The sequence below is a fragment of the Coenobita brevimanus genome, unplaced genomic scaffold, assembly GCF_032717465.1.
Source record: "Coenobita brevimanus isolate Jiangsu-jjx unplaced genomic scaffold, ASM3271746v2 jjx.HiC_scaffold_3718, whole genome shotgun sequence".
NCBI lineage: Eukaryota > Metazoa > Arthropoda > Malacostraca > Decapoda > Coenobitidae > Coenobita > Coenobita brevimanus.
Genome location: NW_027644770.1, coordinates 2,474,457 through 2,501,606, shown reverse-complemented (window position 1 = coordinate 2,501,606; position 27,150 = coordinate 2,474,457). Strand labels below are relative to the sequence as shown.

General features: G+C 44.2%; 1 protein-coding gene across 1 annotated transcript; it reads left to right on the top strand.

Annotated features, from left to right (window-relative positions):
- The first annotated feature begins 18,726 nt into the window (after positions 1 to 18,726).
- On the top strand, positions 18,727 to 19,287 carry LOC145390257 (uncharacterized). Its single transcript, XM_080265243.1, has one exon. The coding sequence runs from the start codon at positions 18,727 to 18,729 to the stop codon at positions 19,285 to 19,287; it is 561 nt and encodes a 186-aa protein (XP_080121369.1).
- Positions 19,288 to 27,150: the final 7,863 nt, after the last annotated feature.

Here is a 27,150-nt window from a genome sequence, read left to right as displayed (position 1 = left end):
ACAACAATTGGTATTACAATTCTATCATGTAATAACTTTTTCACTTCCATGCTCACTTCCCTGTTTCTTATCACTGCCTTCAAGGAGCCAGCAACCTTTCTTCCTTGTTGTACCCTTTCAAGCACTTCACCCTCTAAACTTCCATCCTTACTCATCACACTACCCAAGTATTTAAACATACATATAGCTACAAGGCCGAGAGCTGCAGGGCATAACGTAACATGCCAGTGAGTCAGCATGTTCATTACCAGTAATCCCAATATGGCTTGGGACCCAGCACGTGACTTTTTTTTTTTTTCTATAAACAAAGACAGGACAGTCATTCCTGAATTTAGTGATTGGAGGATGAAAGGAAGGTGGGGCATGTGAGGAAGTCAGTGCAGACAGCATCAGAAGGTAAAAAAGATGGAGGAAGAAAATCTAGGAAGACAAAAGCATACAGTTCTGCAGCGAGAATACTTGCAAAGAAGGAAGGATACTTTTGAACGAGGCATTAGGGAACTGCAAACCTGACACCATGGCAAAATTTAGAGCCATCAGTAAAGATATGCGTGACAGACGAGTGACAGGGCAAAGTGTACGTAGAGGAAGAAGAGACTTAAAAAAGCAAGAAAAGGGCAGACCAGCAGGAGGCAGGAGCCATGGTGGCAAGGACACCGGACGAAGTGGAAGAATACGAGAAAAAGTTAAATCAATAAATTGAAGACAAGAGGGGACCTGAAAGGGGAACAAAAGGAGATGGGAGACCAAGTGAAAAAGAACGTTGGAGAAGGCTGGGAGGACAGAGTAATTTACCAGAAGAAAAATAACTTAAAAATAATAGACGTATATGCTTAAACGACATACCTAAAATCATCATGGAGAAGGCTGGGAGGACACAGTAACTTACTAGTAGGAAAATAACGTAAAAATAACTGATGTATATACAGGCATACCCAAGTTTAATGATATAACTGGTTAGGTAAAAGCCCATCGTTAGGTGGGGTATCGTATATCGGGGTACTTTTAACATGTATTTCAATGTGGACCATTTACCAGCCTTGGGTTTCTCCCAAACCAAGTCCAAAACCCACCCAGATTAGCCCAAAAACAAGTTTAAAGGCAATCTAAATGGCCTAACAGCTGTCAAGGAAGCTAACCCAAGCCTAACACCTGTAAATAACTCGCTGAAAGCAACAAATAAAGCCTGAAAATTACAAGGAATAGGTTAGAAAATATCAAACACCTCTCATCACTTCTTTTAAGTCCATGTCTGCTCCTGGTCATCATCCTTGCTATCCCCCCCCAAGCTCCCCAACACTCAATCCTCCTCCTCAAAGCCCTCAAACCCCATCTCCAGGGAAGGATCGGGAGGGGGGGGGAAGCCTGGGAATTTGGGGTGATGGTAAAGGGAGACTGATGCACTGGCTGTGGGAGTGGCAATAGAGTGCAATGCGATGACTCAGGCAGAGGCAATGGAATGTGATGCAATGACTCAGGCGGAGGTGTTGGAGTGCGATGCGATGGCTCTGGGGGTGGCGATGGAGTGCGATGCAATGACACAGGAGGTGGTGTGGGAGACAGCTGCGATAAATGATGAGGTAGCGATGGAATCAGTTGCGGTGGCTCACGCTGTGGCGAGGAAGACAGAGACAATGGCCGAGGTGGTGTGGGAGATGGAGGGTGGGACGAGGAAGGCAGCGATGGAGTGGCAGAGTGCCTTAGTTGAGACACAGGTGACATGGGAGAAGGGGATCAGCTAGAGGTTAGGTCCAGCACAACGGGCCGAGCACGTCCTCAGCAGGTATCCCTTGGTGTTTCTCTGCTGGTTGAAGGCTGGGCAGATGCTCTGCTGGTTGAAGGCTGGGCAGATGCTCTGCTGGTTGAAGGCTGGGCAGATGCTCTGCTGGTTGAAGGCTGGGCAGATGCTCTGCTGGCTGAAGGCTGGGCAGATGCTTTGCTCATCGAGGGCTGGGGAGATCCTGTGTGACTTGCTGGTGTGGTGGAGGCCTGCTTGAAGAAGGCTGTGATCGTAGTCTGCCTGGCGGTCCTCCTCTTCTCCTCCAGCATCATCCTGTAGACTTTCATCCCCTCCTTGTGCCAATTAGCTGTGACCTTGCTTCGTCCTGGGAAGGGTTCATTTGTCTGCATAAGGTCAATTATCTCGTCCAGCTTCGTCAGCATCTAATTTAGGATTTTGATGTTTAGAGCTCGGACCTCAGGCACAACCTCCTCCTCCTCTGCCTCCTGGTGCACCTGCTGGCTCTCCATATTGAGAAACTCCTCATTACTGAGCTCCTTCCTGTGGCTCTCGAGAACCTCCTCCACATTATCCTTGTCGCCCTCCCTGAAGCCCGCCTCGCACGACAATTTGACTATATCCTGCCACACACGCTGGACAGGCGGAGCTTGCACGCCCTTGGGGAAGCTGGTGAACGCACTCTGGTAACAGCTTCCGTCACACACCGTCCTCCCGCCAAGCAGCAGTGATGTTCTCACTGGCGTGGCGTATATTATACCCTTTCCAGAACCTTTGTACTGTCTTCTTGTCATCGCTGTCACAGGCCCTCACCAACTGCTGCATAGTGTGGTGGATGTAGTAAGCTTTAAACATCACTATCATCCCCTGGTCCATGGGTTGCAACAAGGACGTGGTGTTGGGGGGCAGGAACACCACTTCTTTGTTGCTTTCCCGGTCCTTTATCACAGTAGGGTGACCACCACGAGTAATCTGTTGGCTAAGTTCTCCTTGAAGGCATACCTCTCGAGGACACAAGAGAGGTGGGAGTGAAAATATGAAGAACAGATGTCTGAGTGGTGGCTGAATCGGTAGAGAGGCGGCCTGCAGTCCTGATGGACCCAGGTTCGAATCCCGGCTGGGGCAGGGAACAGTTTAAGGATTTGAATTTCATAAAAGCAGACTTTCCTGATCTACCAGATGACCCGCCGACATGTCATAAAAGTACCCCCACTAATACCAATACACCAGTCCTGTATGAGACAGCCCTAGCATGTATTCAATATGGACGGTGGGTGTTAGCGCCGAAGTGGTGACATGTAGAGAGGTGTATGGTATGTAGGATGACTACTGGGCCTTGAGAGAAGGCTGTGAAGCCAATGCCCAGAGTCGGACACACACACACACACACACACACACACACACACACACACACACACAAAAAACTAGGCCGTCTTGTCTGACTTCCAAATCATCCCTAAATCCTCCTTCACACACCCCACCAGAGCCCTGGGGTTCTTGGAGTGGTAGACCAGCAGCGGCTTCAACTTGAGGTCACCCTCAGCATTGCCTCCCAGCAGCAGTGTAAACCGGTCCTTTGAGGCCTTGAACCCTGGTGTGGACTTTTCCTCTCTTCCAAGGAATGTCTTATGAGGACAGCCCAGTCTCATCAAAATTCAAAACCTGCTTCGCGCTGTATAGTAATGGTAGTTTCTTGCTTTAAAGTATGAGCCTACTGGGTTAACCGCATTACAAATCCCTGAGTGTCTAAAAATGAGATACAGTAAACCTTTTTTTTTTTGGTCACCTTGGTAAATTTTTAGTGAAAAATCTACACATTCGAGAGACCAGGGCACCAGATTTTCTGAATGTACACAAAACACTGATCCAGGAACTAAATTTTGAGGACAGTCAGAGCCTCCAGTGTGCAATGGCAAGCACTTCAAAATGGGAAAAATAATTTGGTGATCGTTGTCACTGATAAAGGACCCATTTTTGTTGCAGGCCTGTTGCCACGACCACAATAGATCTGAAACTCAAGCTTCGTAAAGCTTCATTTTAGGTGAAATGGAAGCTCTAAAAAATTTGAGCCAAATCTGAGATGGTAAGGTGGGGACCACTGATCCACCTGACATGGAATGGCTCCCAACCTAAACTTTCCTGGGTAACAAAGTGCCAAAAGAGTACTACAGCTACCACAAATTGACTTAGGACCTCCCCCCACAAGGTATTAAAAAACACAGACATCACAGTATATCACAATGCTTGTCCATGAAATGCCATTCATTAATATGAAATCATATTTCCCTTGTTTTTCAGGACCAGTTGGCTGCGTTTTGGCGTGGAATCACTTAGATCTCTAAAGTAATCTAAGGACATTTCTTTGCACCAAACATTTGTCAGTTCAGTCTTGAGGTTGTCCAGATTGGGTGTCTTCTTCTCTGCCATGATTTTCTTCATCTCTGCCCAGCAGTTTTCTATCGGATTTAGATCCAAACTGTTGCCAGACCAGTCGAGGACCTCAATCCGATTATCCTGAAGCCATTTTGTCACCTTTCTTGACCTGTGACATGGAGCTGAATCATGCATGAAAAAGTCACACCCATGAATAGCAAAAAAGTTTAACAAATGATGTTTCAGAACTTGAATGTACTGGCCACCATTCATCACCAAGTTCTTAGGAAGAAAGTGGAGGCCTCCCCTTCCCACTTCACCTGAGAAACACCCCCATACCATTACTGATCGTGGATGCTTAACAGTTGGCACCATGTAAGCAGGGTCATATTGACTATGGGAAGCAGGGCGATGAACCTTGGCAGAATGCACCTGGAACACTTTAAATGTACTTTCATCAGAAAACGTAACTTTTCTCCACTCATCCAATGTCCAGTGTGCATACTTCTTGGCAAACTGAATGCGCTGCTTTTTCATGCAGACAGCAAGAAGTGGCTTCTTGGCCACAGTGTAGCTTGGCAAACCCAGCTCCTTCTGCAAGTATGTTGAATAGTTCGAATTGAGACATCTTGTAACAGCTGGGGCTGCATTCTCTTCAATTCTGCTGCTGTCAGTCGAGGATTCTTGATTACTGTACTTCTCTCTTCAGAAGCGTATCTGTACCTCTGGAAGTCGTCCTCTTCTTTCCACCGCCATGCTTGTGCTCTGGTGCAACATCAGATGGCAGGCTGCGCACTGCAGCAAGAATCTTCATGACGGTCGACTTTGTGCATCCAGTACGTTTACAAATCATGTTGACAGGGACATTATCCTGCCTCCATGCAATGATATGGACCCTCTCATCCCTTGAGCAGTACTTTCCAGGCATGACAACTGAACTCTAGGAAAATAATAGCGCAAACAGTAATGCATAAGAAAAGAGAGGGAGGTGCAAGCATGGAACGAAAGGAACATATACTCCCACTCTCACTTCTGGGCAAGCACTGATGTGCTGAGTGTTTCACCACCTCCTGCCAACACCAGAGGAGTTGCCAATTACTTCTTGCCCAAAAAATTCACTTGATAAGAGGTGGAAACACAAAGCAAAGACAGACAACTCTCCCATAGCAATTCTGTGTGTAGCTCCTAAGTCAATTTGCAGTGGGTGTATCTATCTACCTCTACCAGATGCCATAATCCAGTAAGGGGTGGCTGTCATTGAGTTAGTGCTTTTATGTCAACCTATCTCTGGCCGGATGCCATAATCCCATATGGGGTGGTTATTCATGTTTGAGTCAGTTGTTTGCCGGGGAGGGGCACTAACTCTCCACCAACCCATTTGCTGACATGTAGGGAATACGTATGGGTTGGTTATATGGTTACCACCCAGTGCTGTAAATGGTTTCCTGGCTTACAGGAAACCATTAGGCTTGTCACTCAATGTTATGCCACCTGAAAAGGAAAAAAAAGTAATAAAAAGTGACAGGAAAGATGGGAGAAACAGGAAGAGAGGAGGGCGGTGGCTGAATCGGTAGAGAAGCGGCCTGCAGTCCTGATGGACCCAGGTTCGAATCCCGGCTGGGGCAGGGAACAGTTTAACCCCTAAAACGCGGCTGTTTACAGTCGATCCCCCCCGAGTGGCAGGGTTGTATTGCGGTCTGAGTACCTGTAGGAAAATATTCGCCAAAAATCAGAGATTAACCCTAGAACATTATACTTGGTATGGCAGATAGTACTTACATTCAGCTTTCTCCAGAGACAGGTGTTGAGCCTTCGTGGACTACCCAAGGACTTGTGGAGACTTGCAAAGTTGGGTAACCAAATCTTCACTTTCACACCTCCAGCAACCCCTCTACCACAGCCTCATTCTGTCACAGTAAACTTTATACTACAACGTAAAGGTAGTTAGGAATCCGTATTTGTACAATAAGCACTGAAAATAAGGCTAAAATCAACGGAGCGTATGGCCGCCATGCACTGTGGCGGCGGTCTTCCCGTCACTCAACAAACATTTCCATTTTCACAGCTAAAAACATGTATACTACATTATTTTCAGTCATATTACTTCCCAAAAGATCACCACGGAGCGCTTTTTATTCTGCCTTACGTCCGCCACTTTATTCTCGTTCCTGTCAGCCGCTTGCACTGACTGGGAAGAGCTAGAACTCGCCATAATCTCACTTTGAAAGCCTGCAGTAAACTGACGCTAAACAGAGGCAAACCGTGAGAAAAAAAGCTAGTGTTACAACTGGGGAAACAAGCGTTTCCTAGTAGCATAAACTGCTTGTGAGAGGAGATCGCAGATTTACAGTTCTGAGCGCTCAGAGCGCTGCCATGTATCACAGCCAGGCTGGCCGGGCCGTGGTGGGGGGGGGGGACGGGGGGAAAACGCGATATTTGGGAACAACTGAGGTCAGTAGTACAAAGGTAAAGTATGCTAGTTGCAGCTAGAGGGTGGTGGTACTGATAGACAATACCAGCTGGAGCCTGCTTGCCCGCGGTTATTCAAAATCTACTAAAATCGCAAACGCGACGACCCGCCGTTCTGCCCTTATGGCCGAGCGTCGCAAACGCGACGATCCGCGTTTTAGGGGTTAAGGATTTGAATTTCATAAAAGCAGACTTTCCTGATCTACCAGATGACCCGCCGACATGTCATAAAAAGTACCCCCGCTAATACCAGTACACCAGTCCTATATGAGACAGCCCTAGCATGTATTCAGTATGGACGGTGGGTGTTAGCGCCGAAGTGGTGACATGTAGAGAGGTGTATGGTATGTAGGAGGACTACTGGGCCTTGAAAGCAGACTGTGAAGCCTATGCCCAGAGTCGGACACATAAAAGAAAAGAAAAATAAATAACAATGAAGCAGAAGGAAAAAGTGGGCAGCACCACATCAAATGAATAGATGAGTAGGAAGAGAAGAGGGCAGACAGGGAAAATGAATGATAAAGGTGAAGGAAGAAGTAGGCAGCACTACATCATGTAAATGGATGATGAAAACAGGAAGAGAGGGGGGCAGACACAGACAAATATTAAATAAAATAAAATATAAAGGTGAAAGAAGAAGCTGGCAGCACTACATTAAATGAGTGGATGATGGTAGCCACCACCTACAACCTAAGAAAGTAAATCAAGGTCTTGGTGAAGGGATGGGACAACTGAAGGAAAGCCCGGGTTAACAAACGATGAATATTTTATGAGAGAGAGTAAGATTCATAACTGTGCACTTCATTTATGACACATGTTCTGGGGAAATAACATAATGATACAAAGGGCATTACAATACACTGATTCAGACCCAAAGTCCATTCATTCCCAAGTCACTCCACTGAGTTAGGTTAGGTAAAGCTAGGTTAAGGTTGGTTAGGCTATGTTAGGTTAGGTTAAGTTAGGTTAGGCTCTGTTAGGTTAGGTTAAGTTAGGTTAGGCTCTGTTAGGTTAGGTTAAGTTAGGTTAGGCTCTGTTAGGTTAGGTTAGATTATGTTAGTTGAGGTTAGTAGGGGTGAAACAACTTGTAACAAATTGACCTTGGACTCAAACGATCTGAAAGCTAAAACTGAAAACATATTTGTTGTGGACTGTACAAAAAACTGATTGGGTTGTATAATTAATAGCCTACTAAAACATATGTCTTTGGTGGTAGGTGCTACTGACCATCATCCACTCACTTGATGTAGTGCTGCCTACTTTTTCCTTCTCCTTTATCATTCTTTTTCTGTGTCTGTCTCCTTTCTAATATTTTTTACGATCATCCACTCACGATGTAATGCTGCCTACTTCTTCCTTCACCTTTACCATTCCTTTTCCATGTCTGTCTCCTCTAGTCTATTTCTTACCATCATCCACTCAGTTGATGTAGTTCTTCTTCCTTCACCTTTATCATTCCTTTCCTGTGTCTGTCCTCCTCTCTTCCTATTTCTCCCATCTTTCCTGCCTATCTGTCTATCTATCTATAGCCCGACGACCTAATCCTACAAAGGGTGGCTGCAGACAAAATGCCTCCAAGTCGCTATGTCACCCACCATTTGACTACCCTCCCCCCAACTCAACCCCCCCTCCCTCATATAACTCTCAACACCATCCCTCCACCTCATCCTCGGTCTCCCTCTCCCTCCCCTCCACCTCACCTACATACACCCTCTTAGTCAGTCTTTCATTCTCCATTCTCTCCACATGTCCAAACCACCTCAGTGTATTTCTCCTAATCATCTCAACCACATTCACATCCACCCCACAACGTTCCTTCACTTCTTCATTCGTCAACCTGTCCCTCCATGTCACTCCACATGCTCCTCTCAAGTAACTCATTTCCACTGCTCTCACTCATGACTTGTTCCCCTCTTGCAAGGTCCATGCATCGCTTCCATACGTCAGGGTAGGGATCACAATACTATCATGCAGTGACATCTTAACTTCCATACTCACCTTCCTATTTCTCATCACTACTTCTTTTTAGTGAACCAACAACCTTCCTTCCCTGCTGTACCCTTTCACACACTTCATCCCCCAAAGTTCCATCCTCACTAATCACACTACCCAAGTACTTGAATGCACTCACATTCTCCATATCCTCACCATCCAACCTCACTGTACATTCTGTGGCTTCATTCCTCTAAAACACCATAACTTTACTTTTGTTTACATTAACTTTCAGCTTCCTCCTCCTACACACTGTCCCAAATTCATTCACCAAACCTTGCAATTCCCATTCATCTTCTACCAACAATACTGTATCATCAGCAAACAGTAACATCGGAATCTTCCAAATCTCACCCTCATTCATTAGAGACACCCCCACATCCACTGCCCTACCTTGTGCCTCCTTTACAACCCCATCCATGTACTGTATATATAAAACAGCCATGGAGACATCACACAACCCTGTTTCAGGCCCACACTGAGATCAAAGAACTCACTCAGCTCACCATCCACTCCAACCGTAGCCCTAGCTCCTTCGTACATACTCTTCACAGCACTCAACAATTTCCCCTCCACTCCATATATTCTTAGTACCTTCCACATACCTTGCCTATCTATTCTGTCATAAGCTTTCTCCAAGTCCATGAAGGCACCATACACCTTCTTTCCCTTCTCTAGATACTTCTCCACTAAACATCTTAGAACAAATATCTGATCTATACACCCGTTACCCATCCTAAATCCCCCTTGTTCTTCTCCAACTAGCTCCTCTGTCATATGCCTAACCCTATCAATGAGTATTCTACCATATATTTTACCAATCACACTAAGAAGGCAAATACCCCTATGGTTACCAGATACTTCTCTCTCCCCATTTCCTTTGTATAAAGGAACAGTTATACCTGATTTCCAGTCCTCTGGAACCTTTCCCTCTTCCCAAGCCAATCTACACAACATCCATATACACTCCACAACAATCTTACCTCCATACCTCAGCATTTCACCACACACTTCATCAATTCCTGGGGCCTTTCCCAAATTGATCTTCTTCATTGCTTCCACTACTTCGGCCCTACTGATCTCTTCCTCCCTCCTCTCATCTCTTCTTCTCCCAGCCATTCCCCAACCACTTATACTTGCACTGCTCTCACCCTCTACATTCAACAAATCCTCAAAGTGCTCCTTCCATCTCCTCAATTTCTCTCTCTTCTCCACCAACAATCTATTATTCCTATCTTTCGCTCCCCTACTATTTCCCCTTTCACACTGCCTTACTTTCTTTACCTCTTTCCAAAACAATTTCTTACTCTCCCTCCATTTCACACTCAGATTTCTCCCAAACTCTTCATCCACATTCTTCTTAATCTCCTTCACCAGTCTCTTCACCTCCCTTCTCCTGCTCACATATACCTAACTCCTCTCTCTCTCATCTTCTCCTCTACTCCTACTCACTAACCATTCACTATATGCCTTCTTCTTTTGTTCCACAGCTCGTTTTAACTCATCATTCTACCATACTGTTCCTTGCATCTCCTCCGCACTCCACAAACCACCTCACACGCTGAGCCTATCTCTTCCGTGTATATCTTACATAAGTCTTCCACCCCTTCCATCTGCTCTAGCTCATACCTTCCCAATCTTTCTTCCACTATGCTCTTAAACTCTGTCATTTTCTCACTATCTTGCAAATTCTCCACTCTTCTCACAGGAGCTGTTTCCTCCTGTCTTCCCCTTCGTCTCCTCAACCATTTTCTTTGTTGCTTTACCTTAGCCATCACTAAGTGATGGTCCGAGACTCCATTCCCCCACCCTCTCCACACTCTTGCATCCAACACTTGTCTTCTCATTCACTCATCCACACACACGTAGTCTATCATTACCTTTCGTTCAACAAGTTCACCATCCATCCTCCTCATTACTCTCCATGTATACCGGTGGATCATCTTATGCCGAAAGTAGGTGTTGGCTATTGCCAACCCCTTACCAGCACAGATGTCCACCAAAGCACTACCATTCCCATCTACTTCAGCTGGCACACCCCACTGACCCTCCTCTCCATCCACTCGAACATTCCCAACTTTGCCATTCATGTCTCCAATCAAAAGCACTCTCTCCCTCCTCTCAAATTTCCTGTTGCTTTGCGCAGTGGCAGTATCGTACCCAATGAGGTCTTGCCTAAGTGACGTATTTGCTGCTGCTGTAAAGCTCGAATTTGGAAAAGTTTCAATACCATCTCAGCACTTCTGCGGCACCTCGGTTTGGGTTACCTTTCCTAAAAGGGTAGTCAAGTCGTACCCCACCTGCTCGTGGTGACCTCGCAGACACCCTGTTTTTTTTTTTTTGTTTTTTTTTCCATTTGTTTTTTTTCTTTCGGTTTTCTTCTTTTTTTCTCCGAAATTAGGGTGACACAAACGGGGGTGGCGCTACCCGGGTTTATCCCGGATAGTATTGTATATATGTTTTGCTGTTGTCATTTTCTTTCCTTTTTTTTTTTCTCCCCTATCATGAGTAAACAACATCTCACTGCTGTAGGTCTGTAGCAAAAAGTGCACAAGCACTGAAGTGCGCCTACTGCAGCGAGTGGATTCACATAGCTTGTGAAAATTTGGATGCAGGCGACTATCCATTCATGAAGAAGAGCCACCAGCTGAGCTTTTGCGGCTGTGTAGCCAATGTGTTGCACCAGCGGATGAGGTCTTGGCTGGTGGAGGAAGTAGTACCAAGAAGGAGTATGAAGATAAAGTTATTGGGCCAATCTTTCAAGCAATCAGAGACGTATCAAATAGACTGGAGGCACTAGAGACCAAGGTCTCATCACCCATGGCGGTCACGCAAGACCAGGGCAAGTCATTTGCAGATGCTGTTCGCGGGTCTCTCGTGGGGGGAGGGAAGGATCTGCCTTGGGGCGTGATTGGGATCAGTGCTCATGGCCAGAAAAAATCCATTCATAGTCAGAATGTACTGATTGTGAAACCAAAGAGTGGTGCTGATGCCCTGACAAATCAGATGGGACCAGAAGACATCAGAGGCGTACTTAACTCGGTACTGGTTGATAGCTGTCTTAAGACCAAGGCTGGTGGGTTGGTAATGAAGTTTCCGTCAGCTGAGGCCAAGGGTGAAGCAACTGGGGTGCTGACTGATCATTTTGGCTCTGAGGGCACTTTTTGCATATCAGAGCCAAAGAAAATGTTGCCTAAAATGACCGTGACAGGCCTTTCCTCTTCCTTGGGCGACTCTGACATCATCCCAAATATTCTGAGAAAAAACAATAAAATCAAGATGCTCGTTGATCGAGGTTGTACCCTCAACCTTCTCTTCACAAGAACAAGGAATGACACCAAAACTACTGTCTTGAAGATGTCGCCAGAGGTGAGATCCTCCATTGTAGAACAGGGCAATTACATCTATGTGGATCTTACAAGATGCCGCGCTTTCGATAGATTCTGGGTTACACAGTGTCATCACTGTCAAGGCTTTGGTCATACATTTGAGAGACGTTCTAGGAAAAGTGATGAACCTAAATGTGTCTTTTGTGCTGGAACCCATAAATCTAAGGACTGTAGTAACAGAAATTCTCCCAAATGCATCAACTGCTCCTCTTTAAGACATCAAGATGCTAATTCAAAGTCACAGGTGGTTGCCCATTTTGCATCAAGTAGAGAATGTCCAATTATGATTTCTCATAGGAATAGATTGATCGACAACACCAATTTTGACAATTCAAAAAAATGACTACGTCCCTCTTGAACCAGTTAAGGATGGGTCTTTTAAATATTCGTTCCATCCGTAATAAGATAGACTATATTAATGAAACCCTAAATCAGCACGAGCTTGACATTTTGTGCCTGACTGAAACCTGGTTGTATGAGTCTGATATTGATGTTATTCGTAATGCTTTGCCTAAGACACATTCTATTATTAGTATTCACAGGCCTGCTGCTGACTATCCAGGAGGAGGCATAGCACTCATCTACTTGGCAGCACTTGCAAACGTTTCTCTCATTGACTCAGACCTGACCCCATCTTCATTTGAATTTATGGAAGTATTAATAAATTTCCATCAGAATACCATTAGAATTGTAACTGTCTATCGACCAGGTCATCCGGGCAGAGATCGAGGTTTTATGGAGGAGTTTGGGCAGTTTCTTGAAGGGTTTTCTCTTAAACCTGGAGAACTTCTTGTTTGTGGTGATTTCAATTATTGGGTTGACAGTCCAGAGTCAAAACCATTTTCTTCAGAATTCCTTGAGTTGATCACCCACAACAATTTTTTCAATCATGTGAGTAATCCAACTCATGTCTCAGGACACGTCCTTGACTTGATCTTGTCCCCTGTTGGTTGTAGGTGCGAATCAGATGTGGAGGTTGACTCATTTGACCCCCTCATCTCTGATCATGCTCTGATCACTCTTAGTTTTGATGTCCCGAAATCCCCTTCATATAAAAAGGTCATCAGGTTCAGAAATTACAATAATGTTGACCGCCAGTTGATGTGTTTTGAAATTGATCAACGTTTAAACTCCATCGATTCTTCCAGTCTTTCTTCTGATGAATTGGTTGATATTTACAACAATGAGCTTAAGTCAAATTTTGACCATTATTGTCCTCAGGTAGTAAAAACAATCACTGTACGTGATGATTCTCCGTTGTATGGTCCATCCATTAATTCCTTGCGTAGACAAGGTAGAGGGGCAGCACGTGAGTGGCGCTTGCAGCGGACCGATCAAGAATGGATGGGAATACAGATGAGATTAGGAATGCTGACTAATGTTGAACACTGGCAGTACTGGTAGATGATACAAGCCACCACTTAAAAGCCCAGGCAAATTCAAAATAACACAGAATCACAAAAGTGACGCCCCGTGGTATGATCCCTTGCTCCCAAGCGTCACCAAAGTGACGCCCCGCGGTTAACGGGTTAAAGATGATGCAGGATTGAGCTGGACATTGTTAAAAACTGAAGGGTTATCCAGCAGAAAACTGTCAGGTTGGCTGATGTAAGAACTGAGTTTTTGATGGATTAAAAACAACATTACTTTTACCCCAGTCAGTGATATAAGCCAAGTCAGACATTTAGTGTACCATAGCCTCATCCCTTGTTTGTTGATGAAACTGCTGAGATGGATGCTGCAGGAAGCAAGTAGAAAGGTAAAGGGTGGAATCATCAGCATTAGATGTACAGCTTAGAAGATAATTGATGAAAAAAATTGAAGACAGCTGGTGATAGGACAGAGTCCCGAGGAACACCACTACTGATAGCTCTAGGAGAAAAACAGTGGACGTCTACAACTGCAGCTATAGAACGACCAGAAAGGAAGCTTGAGATGAAGGCACAGACAAAAGAATAGAAGCCATAAGAGGGCAGTTTGGAAATTAAAGATTTATACCAGACTCAACTAAAAGTCTTTGAGATGTCAAGTGAAATGGCAAAGCTTTTGCCAAAATCCTAAAAGGATTGGATAACACTTGAGCTTGATGGAGCAGGAGCAAGGTATGTCTGTCAGCAGCCTATCGAGTATGAGCTAGAACCCTTAAAAGGCTCACAACCTTCAGGCAAGAAGCCTTTATCTGCTTTAAATGTGGGATCCAAATAAGACAGGGGTCACAGGCCTAAAAACCTCATTTCCATACCAGCAATCCTTTGGCCATTTAAAAACAAATCTGGGTCAGGATGGGCCCCATGTAACTGCCAGAAGTGCACTGCAATGGTCTCAGATGAGGAAAATCTAAAAGCCATGTTTTGGTGCCCTGGTAACAGAATGATTTATTGCAAGTTGCAGCCAGCACTCTGCCACCAACATACTGGATGCAGCAAATGAGACAGAGACATCATCCACAAAGAGGAAGCTCTTCACTCCCTCTTCTCCACAATGCCATTAATCCTTTTGACAGTTAGGGTAGTGGTGCAAAACTCACCCCCTCGATGCTGGACAACGCAAGCTGCATCGAACAAAATCGCCCTTGATAGAGAGAAGAAACATCATAAATTAGCACATATTTTATATTCGCCAAACATTTTTATCAACACCATAAGCAAGCACAACTATCTCAGATTATGTGAATAAAAAGTCAGGCAGAAGAAGGCATAAATAAAGGCAGGGGAAAATATCTATCTATCTATCTATTGCCAGACGCCTCAATCCCGTTTGGGGTGGCCACAAACAAATCGCCTCCAAGTCGCCCTGTCCCCCGCCATTTCACTGCCCTGCTCCCAACTCACACCCCCCTCTCTCATATACCTCTCCACCCCATCCCTCCATCTCATCCTCGGCCTCCCCCTCCCTCTTCCCCCCTCCACCTCACTCACATACACTCTCTTCATCAGTCTTTCAACCTCCATCTCACCACATGGCCAAACCATCTCAGTGTGTTCCTCGTAACGCTTCCTATTACATCCAGATCAACACAACAACGCTCCTTTATATCCACATTCGTCAGCCTGTCTCTCCACGTGACTCCACAGGCTTCTCTTAAATAACTCATTTCCACTGCTCTCACTCTTGACTTGTGTCCTTCCAACAATGTCCAAGTTTCACTTCCGTACGTTAGAGTTGGTATCACAATACTGTCATGTAGTAACTTTTTCACTTCCATGCTCACTTCCCTGTTTCTTATCACTGCTTTCAAAGAACCAGCAACCTTTCTTCCCTGCTGTACCCATTCAAGCACTTCACCCTCCAAACCTCCATCTTTACTCATCACACTACCCAAATACTTAAACGTACTCTATCTATCTATCCATTGCCAGACGCCTCAATCCCGTTTGGGGTGGCCACAAACAAATCGCCTCCAAGTCGCCCTGTCCCCCGCCATTTCATTCCCCTGCTCCCAACTCACACCCCCCTCTCTCATATACTTCTCCACCCCATCTCTCCATCTCATCCCCGGCCTCCCCCTCCCTCTTTCCCCCTCCACCTCACTCACATACACTCTTCGTCAGTCTTTCACTCTCCATCCTCTCCACATGGCCAAACGTACTCACATTTTCTAATTCCTCACCATCCAACCTCGCTGTACATTCACTAAATTCACCTCTTTCAAAGACCATCACTTTACTCTTCGCTACATTAACTTTTAGATTCCGTTTCTTACACACTCTCTCAAACTCATCCACCAAGCCTTGCAGCTCCCCTTCGTCTTCACTCAACAACACAGTATCATCTGCAAACAACAGTACAGGGAGTTTCCAAACACTATCTTCTCTCACCAGGGCCACCTCAACATCCACTACCCTACCTTGTACCTCCTTTATCACCCCATCCATGTACAGATTGAACAACCATGGAGACATGACACATCCCTGTTTCAAAACAACTTTCAAAGAGAAAAATTCACTTAGTTCACCATCCACACGCACTGCAGCCTTCGCACCATCGTACATACTCTTCACAGCATTCAACAACTTCCCATCTACTCCATATATTCTTAACACTTTCAACAATCCTTGTCTATCCACCCTGTCATATGCTTTCTCCAAATCCATGAAAGCCGCATACAACTTCTTTCCCTTCTCTAGAAACTTTTCCACTAAAGATCTAAGAATGAATATCTGATCTACACAACCTCTTCCCTTCCTAAAGCCTCCCTGTTCTTCTCCAACTAATTTCTCTGTTCTTTCTCTAACTCTGTCTATAAGTATCCTACCATACACTTTTCCTATTATACTAAGAAGACAAATGCCCCTATGATTACCACACACTTCTTTTTCCCCTTTTCCTTTGTACAAGGGAATAATTATACCTGACTTCCAATCCTCCGGGACTCTACCTTCCTCCCAGGCCAATCTGCACATCTTCCACATCCATTCTACTACTATCTCTCCCCCATGCTTCAGCATTTCACCACACACTCCATCAATTCCTGAGGCTTTCCCCAATTTAACTTTCTTCATTGCTTCCACAACTTCTATCCTACTGATTTCTTCCTGTCTTCTCACCTCCCTCCTTCTCCCAGCCATTCCCCAGCCACTTATACTCGCATTTAGCCAAATACCGCACCCACACTGCAGCACGACCGTAAGGTAATTTATGTTGTGGTACATAAAACCGATCTGAACTGTCCTATAGTACATGTTTATATACCAGAATGTAGCTGATGAAATTTCCTAAAACTCCTTATCAGTAACAATTACCATGAAACGTATATTTCTATGAGCAAACGAGAGAGAAGAGGGAAAGCAGAAACATCAAAAATTAGCACATAATCTATATTCGCTGAACTTTTTTATCAACACCATAGGCAAGCATAAATATTCGAGATTATGTGAATAAAAAAGCAGGCAGACACAGGCTTAGATAAAGGCAGGGGAAAACATAATTTAGCAACAACTTTAGCCGCACAAAACACCACTCCCGCACTACAGCGCGATCATAAGATAATTTCCTATAGTGGTACGTAAAACCCACCCAAACTGTCCAACAGTATATGTTTATATACCAAAATGACACTAATGAAATTTCCTGAAACTTATTCTCAGTAACAAATTACCATAAAACTTATATTTCTATGAGAAAACACAAAGGAAATAAAAAACATCATAAATCAGCGCATAATGTATGTTCGCCAAATGTTTTTATCAACACCATAAGCAAGCACAACTATTAGAGATTACGAAGATAATAAAATCACGGAAAAAGAAGCAAAACCAATGGTGTGGGGACAAAATGTTTAAGAAGTACGGCGAGCACGGAAACAGGGGGAGGTTCTCCCAGCATTCAGCCAAGGCCAAGCCGTCCCACATCCTGAGTACTTGTCCGTGGTTGGATGCAGCCTGCGTCGTCCAATAACGAGAGAGTTAACTGCAACAGCAAATAATGCTACACTCAAAACACTCCTCTGTGGCACATCCTCCTCCTGAGAGTACAGGGGAGAGTTCAAATCACACACACACACAGGAAACTTCCTGTCAAAGACGAAGTTCTGAATAAAAGTGGGTAAGCAACCCCAAAGACCATAAAAATGGAGACTGGTTGGTCACCTCCTGTAGCTTGCTTGGAACAGGAAATGTGCCCCAAGCATACTGCCAGGAGGTAGGGACTGCAGCCTTAATCAATGGGAAATAATGTCTGTTCGTGACAGGTCTAACATAACAGAGACATCAAGAATCACTGTTGCCCTTGCTGCCTCACCTGCACAATCATTTCCTTGAGGTCCAATGTGGGCTGCCACACAGCATAGTGGCACACGAGGTGGAACTTTCCTCAAATTTCCAACACTAAAGGGTGAGGAGAGTTGAAATGCTTAACGGCAGACAAGGCAGCCCTGCACTCACTAAAAATCATAAAACTAATTGCATCAAATGTGAGGATATGCTGCAGAGCCAACAGAATTGCTGACAGCTTCACAGTAAAAATTAAGGCAGAGGAGGGTATGGTGCCACTCTGGGTAAAATTACGGAAGACAACCTCATATCCAATGCCAGCCATCAGTAAACATGGACAGACCCAGCATGAGGGCAAAATGAACTCAAAGCTGGGTGTGGATCACCACATCTGATGTTACGGACTTTGGAGCCATGATATATATCAGCATTATCTGACTTATAGTAACACCCAGAGTGGAACAACAGATGTCTCCACATCAAAGACCAGAGTGAGTGGCAGACAGATCAGTCATGACTTCCTCTGTCTGATAACTAAAGGGGCAAGGAAATTGCGTATGGAAGTCGTGCAAAGTGTGCTATGCAGAACTAAAAACAGCGTTGTTACGTATTTTGAATTAGCCGCGCTTGGCGCACTACCCACAATGCTCCGCTGTTTTGTGTTGAGGGTCAGATTCGAAAGCTAGAGAATAAACACCGCTGTCTCACTCCACCCATCTCTTGTTTGACTACCCTGCCTCGCCAGTATATCTTCACGGCAAACGACATAATACACAAGAACACGAAACATGGTGGCAGCTGATGGAAGTGGAGCTGAGAAGAGAATGCGGTCTGCAGTATAAGCCATTTGAGTGATATGACCTGCTGCTACTCCTGGCAAAATTTTGAAGTGGATGTTAGCCTGCTGGGGAACCTGCACATTCTTCCTGCTTGTGAGTGAACTGATCCCCTACAATCTACTGATGTTCCTGCCTACAGCCTGTGAGTAGACGGATCTCCTTTGACCTGCAACCTATTGATAAGTTCCTGTAACCTACTAGCCTCACCCACCAAGATGAGTACAGACACTGACAGTGAGCGCCGTTATGCTGGTGTCAGAGCCCCTCAGCCCTTCTGTTTGGGGATAAATGTTGCAGAAAACTGGAAGCTTTTCAAACAGAGATGGAACATGTATGCTCTTCTCTCAAGACTACACACTGAAGAACCCAACATCCAGGTAGCTACGTTCCTACAGTATTTAGCAGATGATGCCCTCAAAGTATACAATGGTTTTCAGTTTGAAGGTAATGAAGCTGATAGGACAGTGCAAGATATAATCAACAAATTTGATGAGTTTGCCATTGGTGAAATTAATGTTACTTATGAGAGATTCATATTTAATACAAGGAACCAGCAAGAAGGGGAACCCTTTGATAAATTTTACTCAGATTTGCAAACTCTTGTAAAGACTTGTGATTACTGTGACACATGTAAAGCTTCCCTAATGAAAGACAGAATTGTGTTAGGCATTCATGACTCCAGTGTTCGTACTGAGCTACTTAAAACAAGAAATTTGACATTAGAAAAGTGTATTGATACCTGCAAAGCTGCAGAGAGTGCCATCTCACAGACCTGAGTGTTGAATCCTGTCCCTGAAACTGTGAACAAGGTCAGATCTAGGACAGACAGTTGTGCCCAAGCACATAGTTCCAACAGTGTAGCTACAAAATGTAAGCTTTGTGGTCTTTCACATGTGTTTGCAAGAAATAAATGTCCAGCTGTAGGGAAAGTATGCCTGAAGTGTGGGGAAAGAGGCCATTTTGCAAGTATGTGTCGTGTTAAAGCCTCTGTCAATGCCACTGTAAAATCCTCGAACTTCAAAAAGAAAGCTGTACATCAGGTTGCTGAGAGTGAACCAGATGCCCAGCCCCATGAGGTGTCCAGTTCGGATGAAGAGTGGGTTAACACATTACATTACATGCCTGTAAACTCTGTAAAATCTCCCAAGAAAGATGTTAAGTGTTGCATGTTAATTGATGATGATGAGGTAATTTTTCAGATCGACACTGGCTCATCAGTTAATGCCCTACCACTACAATATGTAAAAAATGTACAGAAGACTAAGAGAATCCTTACTACCTGGAATAACTCTGTTCAGACTCCTGTGGGTGTGTGCAGGAGAAGCATTAAAAATCCCAAAAATGGTAAGAAATATTCTGTGGAGTTTGTGGTGTTTGAAGGAAATTTAGTCCCTCTCTTAGGTCTTGGGGCTAGCAAACAGATGGATCTGATAACTGTTAATGAAGATGTATTTGAACGTGTGGATAATGTGAAAGTGAGTGAGTCTGACTGTAATAGTGACATGTTTAGTAATACCGGCACTGATGGTTTAGGTACTCTGCCAGGTCTACAGTCATTGTCAGTAGACCCCCAGGTGAAGCCAACCATCATGCCTGATAGAAGGGTCCCTGTTGCACTTAGACCAAAGCTGAAAACTGAACTTGATAGACTAGAGAAATTAGGTGTCATTGTGCCAGTTAGCGAGCCGACTGAATGGGTGAGCCAGATTGTGGTTGCACCAAAGAAGAATGGTGACATCTGAATTTGTATAGACCCTCGTGAACTCAAGAAAGCACTGCTCTGAGAGCGTTATACTCTTCCTGTGCTTGAGGATACATTGCATGAGTTGAGCCAGTCAAAAGTCTTCTCTAAAGCAGATCTTGCTTCTGGTTACTGGCACATCAAACTTGATGAAAAATCTAGCTACCTAACCACTTTTCAAACGTGTTTTGGGAGATACCGCTGGGTTAGACTACCCTTTGGTTTATCAGTGTCATCAGAAATCTTTCAGAAAAGACTACTTGAAACTTTACAAGGTGTACCTGGTGTAATTTGCATAGCTGATGATGTGATAATTCATGGGAAATCTCTGGAAGAGCATGACGCCAACTTGAAGCAGTTCTTTGAGAGGTGTCAGAGAATGAATATAAAACTGAATGAAGACAAGATCACTCTGAGAACTGACAATGTAAAATTAACGGGTCACTGTATTACAAAAGATGGCCTGGTAACTGATCAAGACAAAATCCGAGCCATATGTGAGTATCCAGCACCTACTAATGTTGTGGAGCTAAGGCGTTTTCTAGGTATGGTCAATTATCTTGCTAGGTTTCTGCCCAACTCGGCATCTGTTTTGTACCCCTTGCATAATCTTGTAAAGAAGGATGTTTCTTGGGTTTGGTCAGCAAGCCAACAAGAAGCATTCAACCGAATTAAGTGTATGATCACCAATAGCCCTGTGCTCACATTTTACAACCCCTGTGATGAGCTTACTCTAGAAAATGATTCTAGTGAATATGGTCTGGGTTCCACATTAATGCACAATGGGAAGCCTGTAGCCTTTGCCAGTTGCTCCTTATCTAACTCTGAAAGAAATTATGCTCAAATTGAAAAAGAAATGTTAGCCGTTGTATACGGATTAGAGAAATTTTATCACTACACATATGGAAGATCGGTCAGGGTCCTCACAGATCACAGACCTCTTGTGTTCATAGCAAACAAGCCACTATCTCGTGCCCCACGACGACTCCAGGCGATGCTCCTTCGCGCTCAAGACTACCAGTATCAACTATTTTACCGTCCTGGCAAAGAAATCCCCATTGCTGATGCTCTTTCATGTCCTCCCCTGCCTGACACAGGAGGTGACTCTTTCTCAGTTAACAGTCTAGCCTACTCCCAGTTCAGGGAATCTCGCCTTCAAGAAATACGGCATGCCACAGAAAAGGACCCAACGTTAAGACTGCTCAAGGATGTCATCGTTCAAGGGTGGCCTAATGAGAAAGGTCACCTTCCAGACTGCCTAGCCCCATATTACAGTTATCGAGAGGAGATGTCTGTACAAGATGGTGTTATTCTTAGAGGAGAGAGGGTGGTAATCCCTAGCTCTATGCGATATGAGATGATGGAGAAGGTGCACGCTGGCCACTCGGGTATAAACTCCTGCCTACGACGTGCAAGGGAGTTAATCTACTGGCCTAGGATGTCTTCAGAAATTTGTCAGTTTGTGGAGTCCTGTGACGTCTGTTCCTCCTATTCACTTAAGCAATCCCCTGAGCCCCTGTATCAACATGAACTTCCAGAACGTCCCTGGGAAAAAGTAGCAACTGACTTGTTCACCATCCAAAACCGAAACTATCTTGTAAATGTTGATTACTTTAGTCAGTTCAATGAAGCTGACTACCTTCCAGAGATAACTTAAGAAGCCATCGTCACAAAACTTAACCCCTCTGTGAGGCAATTCAGAATCCGCAGACATGCCCCGGGAGGCAAAAGTTTCGGGAAATTTGACGTCATATTTTTATGATTTATGTGTTTGGCATGATGAAATATGAATAAAAATAATAAAATAAATATATTTTACCTACCCATTACTGAAATTACAGCTGATGAAGCTGATGAATGCAGTATGGGTAATCCATGAGGATGCCGCAGAAGGTAAACAAACAACTTTTTTCTATCTGGTGTTTTCACTTATAGTTTGAACAGAACATTCTTTCCTTATTAGAAAAACTTATTTCTTGCTTCTGTGTACAATTATTTTCAAAACAGAACTTGTTTCCATATTCAAAAAATTGTAATTTCAACTTCTGAACTTTACTTATGCTACCAGTAATTATAACAGAACTTATTTCCTCTCATTCAACAAAACTTTTCTTCTTGTTCTTATAGTTTGAACAGAACATTCTTTTCTTATTAGAAAAACTTATTTCTTGCTTCTGTGTACAATTATTTTCAAAACAGAACTTGTTTCCATATTCAAAAAACTAATTTCAACTTCTGAACTTTTACCTGTGCTTCCACTAATCAGAACAGAACTTATTTCCTCTCATTCAACAAAACTTTTCCTCTTGTTATCCATTACTTCTGTTTGGCTAGAACTTTGCAAGTGTGTGGTAGTCACGCCAACACTCAAAACATAGTGCGACACCACATTCTTTACACCATGTGCTCACTCGGTTGTTCTTCCGCGGCTTTCTCACAGAATGAAGGCAGACATGACATGATCGCTGTCCAGTCTTTCGGGTATGTGTTGGAGGCAGCTTTTGTAGATAGTGCCTATTGGCGAATCCCGTTGCTACAAGTCTGTCAGCAGCTAGTTCAGAGTGGCGTCCAGGACGGTCTTTGTTCAGTGTTCCATACTTGGTGAGCAGTTGTCTCACCACTTCCAGAACAAAGTGCCTCAGTGACTTCTTCTTTTGGGTTTCTGCCTTGTACATATGGTAGGCATTCAGCATTGACAAATCATCCATATGAAAAAATAACTTCTTGTACCATTTTACGGTACGTCTGATACACTCCACAGTACCTATTTGGGCATCCGACTTGTCAACAAGTCTCATATTTTTTGTGTAATCAGTTACTACGTCCGGTTTGAGGACTGGTTCTTTTGTTCTATAGTCCACTTTTCCTGATGGAATCAAGTTGCCACGATGGAAGGTGCTCAGCATACAAACCTCCCGTTTATCTGTCCATCTGACACACAGCAAAGGATCACTTCTGTAGAGCTCACAGGTTCCTCGAGCACTACGTCCTCCAAGCTTTGGAAGATATTTCCTGTTCTTCCGGACAGTCCCACAACTACCAGTGTTATGATCATGAAGGAAACTACACAGGGATGGGGAAGTATACCAATTATCAGTATACAAAACACGTCCCTTGTTCAGAAATGGTGCCATCAATTTTTTTACCACAGAGCCAGAAAATCCTAGGGGATCTCTTGCAGGTACATCAATATCAGTGCCAGTGTACACTATAATGTCTAACACTATGCCAGTTAGGCAGTCACAAATAACAAAAAATTTTATTCCAAATCTGTCTTTTGGAGGGAATGTATTGCTTGAATACAAGTCTGCCACGGAACAGAATGAGACTTTCATCAATAACAAGTTTCTGATAGGGTGCAAAGAAGGAGCGAATACGCTCCCTTATCTTTTCAATTACTGGACGAACCTTCCAAAGGCGGTCATCAGTACTGGGATGGTTGTTGTCTGTGAAATGAATAAATCGCATGAGTAGCTGGTACCTGTCCCTGGGCATGTACTTGGGAAATATTGGGGTATGAATCAGTGGATCTCGGTTCCAGTAGTCACGAACATTTTGCTTCATTACTTGTGGCATCAGAAGAGTGAGTGCAAGAAATATGTACTTTTCAGGTACACTGGTATCATACCAACGTTTCATTTTATTGTGTGGAGAAAAAGGATGTTTGTCCTTCATGAACTGATAATATCTATTGGTTTCTTGTACCAAATAATCAAGAATTTCACCATCAAAAAACAGGAGAAAATACTCCATTTCAGAACTGTTTTTGTCTACTCCAGCAGCCCTTGTCACTCCACTGTGAGTTGCATCAAATCTATAGCAATTTGGTATGAATCTATCACCATTTGCCCAGATAAACCCAGATCCACCAGCACTACCAATACCACCAGGCCTACGGGGAGGGTCACACACCCTGGGATCATCATCATCATCATCACTTAGGTCTGAATCATCATCACTCTCGTCACTCACGGGAATAAATCCATCACTGTCACTGTCTGCCATCCCCTCACTGTCACTACCACTCTCCTGTGCCATCCCCTCACTGTCACTACCACTCTCCTGTGCCAGCCCCTCACTGTCACTACCACTCTCCTGATCATCACTATCGTACTCCAAACCTGGCGATAACTTACGTTTCACGCCAGCACTACTCACGGATACCCCTGAGGTTGACGAAGTTTGTGTATCACTGTCCGAAAATCCTTCAAAATCGGTGATGTCATGCACTTCCCTCTCTTCACCAAGTCTACTAGTCACTTCAGAGTTCTCCAAATTGCTGTCCGGTTCTGCCATCTCATCTGAAGACTGTGCTGAGGGCGAAAAATGAAGACTTCCCTCTAACTCCACGATACACACAATCGCGCTGCCTAACCTCTGCGCGTTGCAGAGGTGAAAAAAAAATCGGTCACATGTACAGTTATTACAGCATATTTCTGAAGGATTTTAGGCATATATTTGTTTGTAGAATATTATTTTATGATTTATGAGTCATTTTTTGGGAATTATTTGAGCATAAAATGCGAAAAAAAAAAAAAATCCACCCCAAAACCCGGTACATTTGTACCAGCAGGTTTGTTTACATATGACGTCAGAGCCCAGACCCCTCTGAGTGCAACGTGGAAGGTGGGGGGTATCAAACGATGCCACCCGTTGCCTGAGGCTCTTTTACTCAAAAGTCTCGACCCGGTATCCATCAAGAGAACCCGTCTTAAGACCCGACCCGGACTTAAAGGGTTAAGCACCACTTTGCTCGACATGGCATACCTGACGTTGTGATCAGTGATAATGGTCCACAGTTTTCCTCTCCTCAGTTTCAGTCATTTGCAAAGAAGTGGAAATTTTGCCATGAAACTTCTAGTCCTGGAAACCCCAAGTTCAATGGTGCAGCTGAAGCCACTGTAAAATCTGTCAAGCTCATGATGAAGAAGTGCCATCGGGCCAAAGAAGACCCCTACCTTGGATTGCTGAACATGCGCAATACCCCTCAAGAAGGTATGGCAACCAGTCCTGCTCAGCGGCTTATGGGGCGTCGCACCAAGACATTGATCCCTGCTATTAATGCTCACTTGCAGCCAAATATCATTGCTGGAGAACGAGAATGCATGGAGAAGAAAAGAGCAAGCACTGCAGAACACTACATGCATAGAAGAAGCCTCAAACCCTTGTCCGTTGGAGATACTGTGCGAGTACAACCAATAGACGATCCAAAGAAGGAGTGGAAGGAAGCCACTGTAGAGAAGCAACTTAGTCCCCGAGCTTATGAAGTAACAACGAAGGATGGAGGTACATACTGGAGAAACCGTCAACAGCTGCGATCATCTACACCAGCCAGAACACACAAGAGTCGGCCCAATGATGATAAGACAACACTGGCAGGTGATACATCCTTAGAACCTGAGACTGTGAGCTGTGGGGACTGTGTCGGATCTCTTTTAGTAAGTGAAGATGTAACCCGGTCAGATAGGACAGTATAAGCACCAAAGAGACTGGACTTGTAGGAATAGTGTACCGTACAGTGTACCACTTTGCACTGTGATTAATCTTGCCTTCAAGGAAATAATAATTATTCTTTTTTTTTTTTTTTAAATATGTGTGGTCTCTAAGGAATTGTTGAGTTCTATACGGCACTTTATTTCCAAACAATGTAAACGGAGTGCAACACCCGACACTTGATATATGTCCAACTGTCTCATGAATACCTAATCTTATCATTACTGATTATGCTTTATTTATTAAAGGGATAAGGTGTTTCATGCTTTGCATGTCAGGATTGATTATGTGTCTTTTACGAAAGGAGGAAGATCTTACGTATTTTGAATTAGCCGCGCTTGGATCGCTACCCACAATGCTCAGCTGTTTTGTGTTGAGGGTCAGATTCGAAAGCTAGAGAATAAACACCGCTGTCTCACTCCAACCATCTCTTGTTTCACTACCCTGCCTCGCCAGTATATCTTCACGGCAAACGACATAATACACAAGAACACGAAACAAGCGTCATATGTTGGTGTTTCAGGAAGCCTCTGGACTCTGCACCAGCACCTCGCTATACAGGACTGACGCTGCAGCTCCAGCCTCAATACTCCTGCATCCACAAGCAGGCCTGGGACAAGGGAGGTGCAAAAGGGTCCTGTAGCCAAACAAAGGCCTGTGTGATGTAGTCCAAGGTGCATAACCAGGCAGGGGTAGCTAAAGGAACTTACGGCAAAGTGCCCGCAAACTGTTACCTCCAAGAAAACAAAATCAAAATAACAAAGACCCAAATTCAAGAACCATTCATTTTGAGATGCCTGGACACACTGCATTTGAAAGACTGGAGGTCATAGCCAGTAAGAAATACAGACAAACGGAGACAGTTCCAGAGTTGACCTGTTGTATACATGACGAATTGGGGGTAATGGTTAACTCTTGCAACAGAGAGCTGGACTAAAAAAGGGATGAGAGTTTGTTGCTAGACGGGTACTACGTGCCTGTCATAGTAGATGAGGGATGCAAGCATACAGTTCAGAGGAACAGTGACCATTGAAATGGTGACAAAAAAGAGATAAAGATGCAACAGCGTGGTAAAGAGACAGAGGTTGAAGGCAGCCAGTAAGAGGAGGCGGGTTAATGAAACGAAAAACCTTTGACTCCACCTTGTTGAGATGGAATGTACATGAGGAGTCTCCCCATACGTGAGAGTTGTACTCAACATGGGCGAATAAACCCATGTAAAAGGTTCACAATTGTACTGGAGTCAAGAAGGTACATAGTTGGCTTTGAAAATCTAATCTTTTGGAAGCAGATTTTACAAGAGATGTAATATGTTCTTTCCATGATAAATCCAGAAACAATGAAACCCCAAGTACGTTTAACACCTAAACCGCAGGCTTGTTTTGCTTTGACTTGAGTGTCCCGC

Coding starts and splice junctions, on each gene's coding strand:
- LOC145390257 (XM_080265243.1), top strand. CDS start 18,727: ATGAGTACAGACACTGACAGTGAGCGCCGTTATGCTGGTGTCAGAGCC.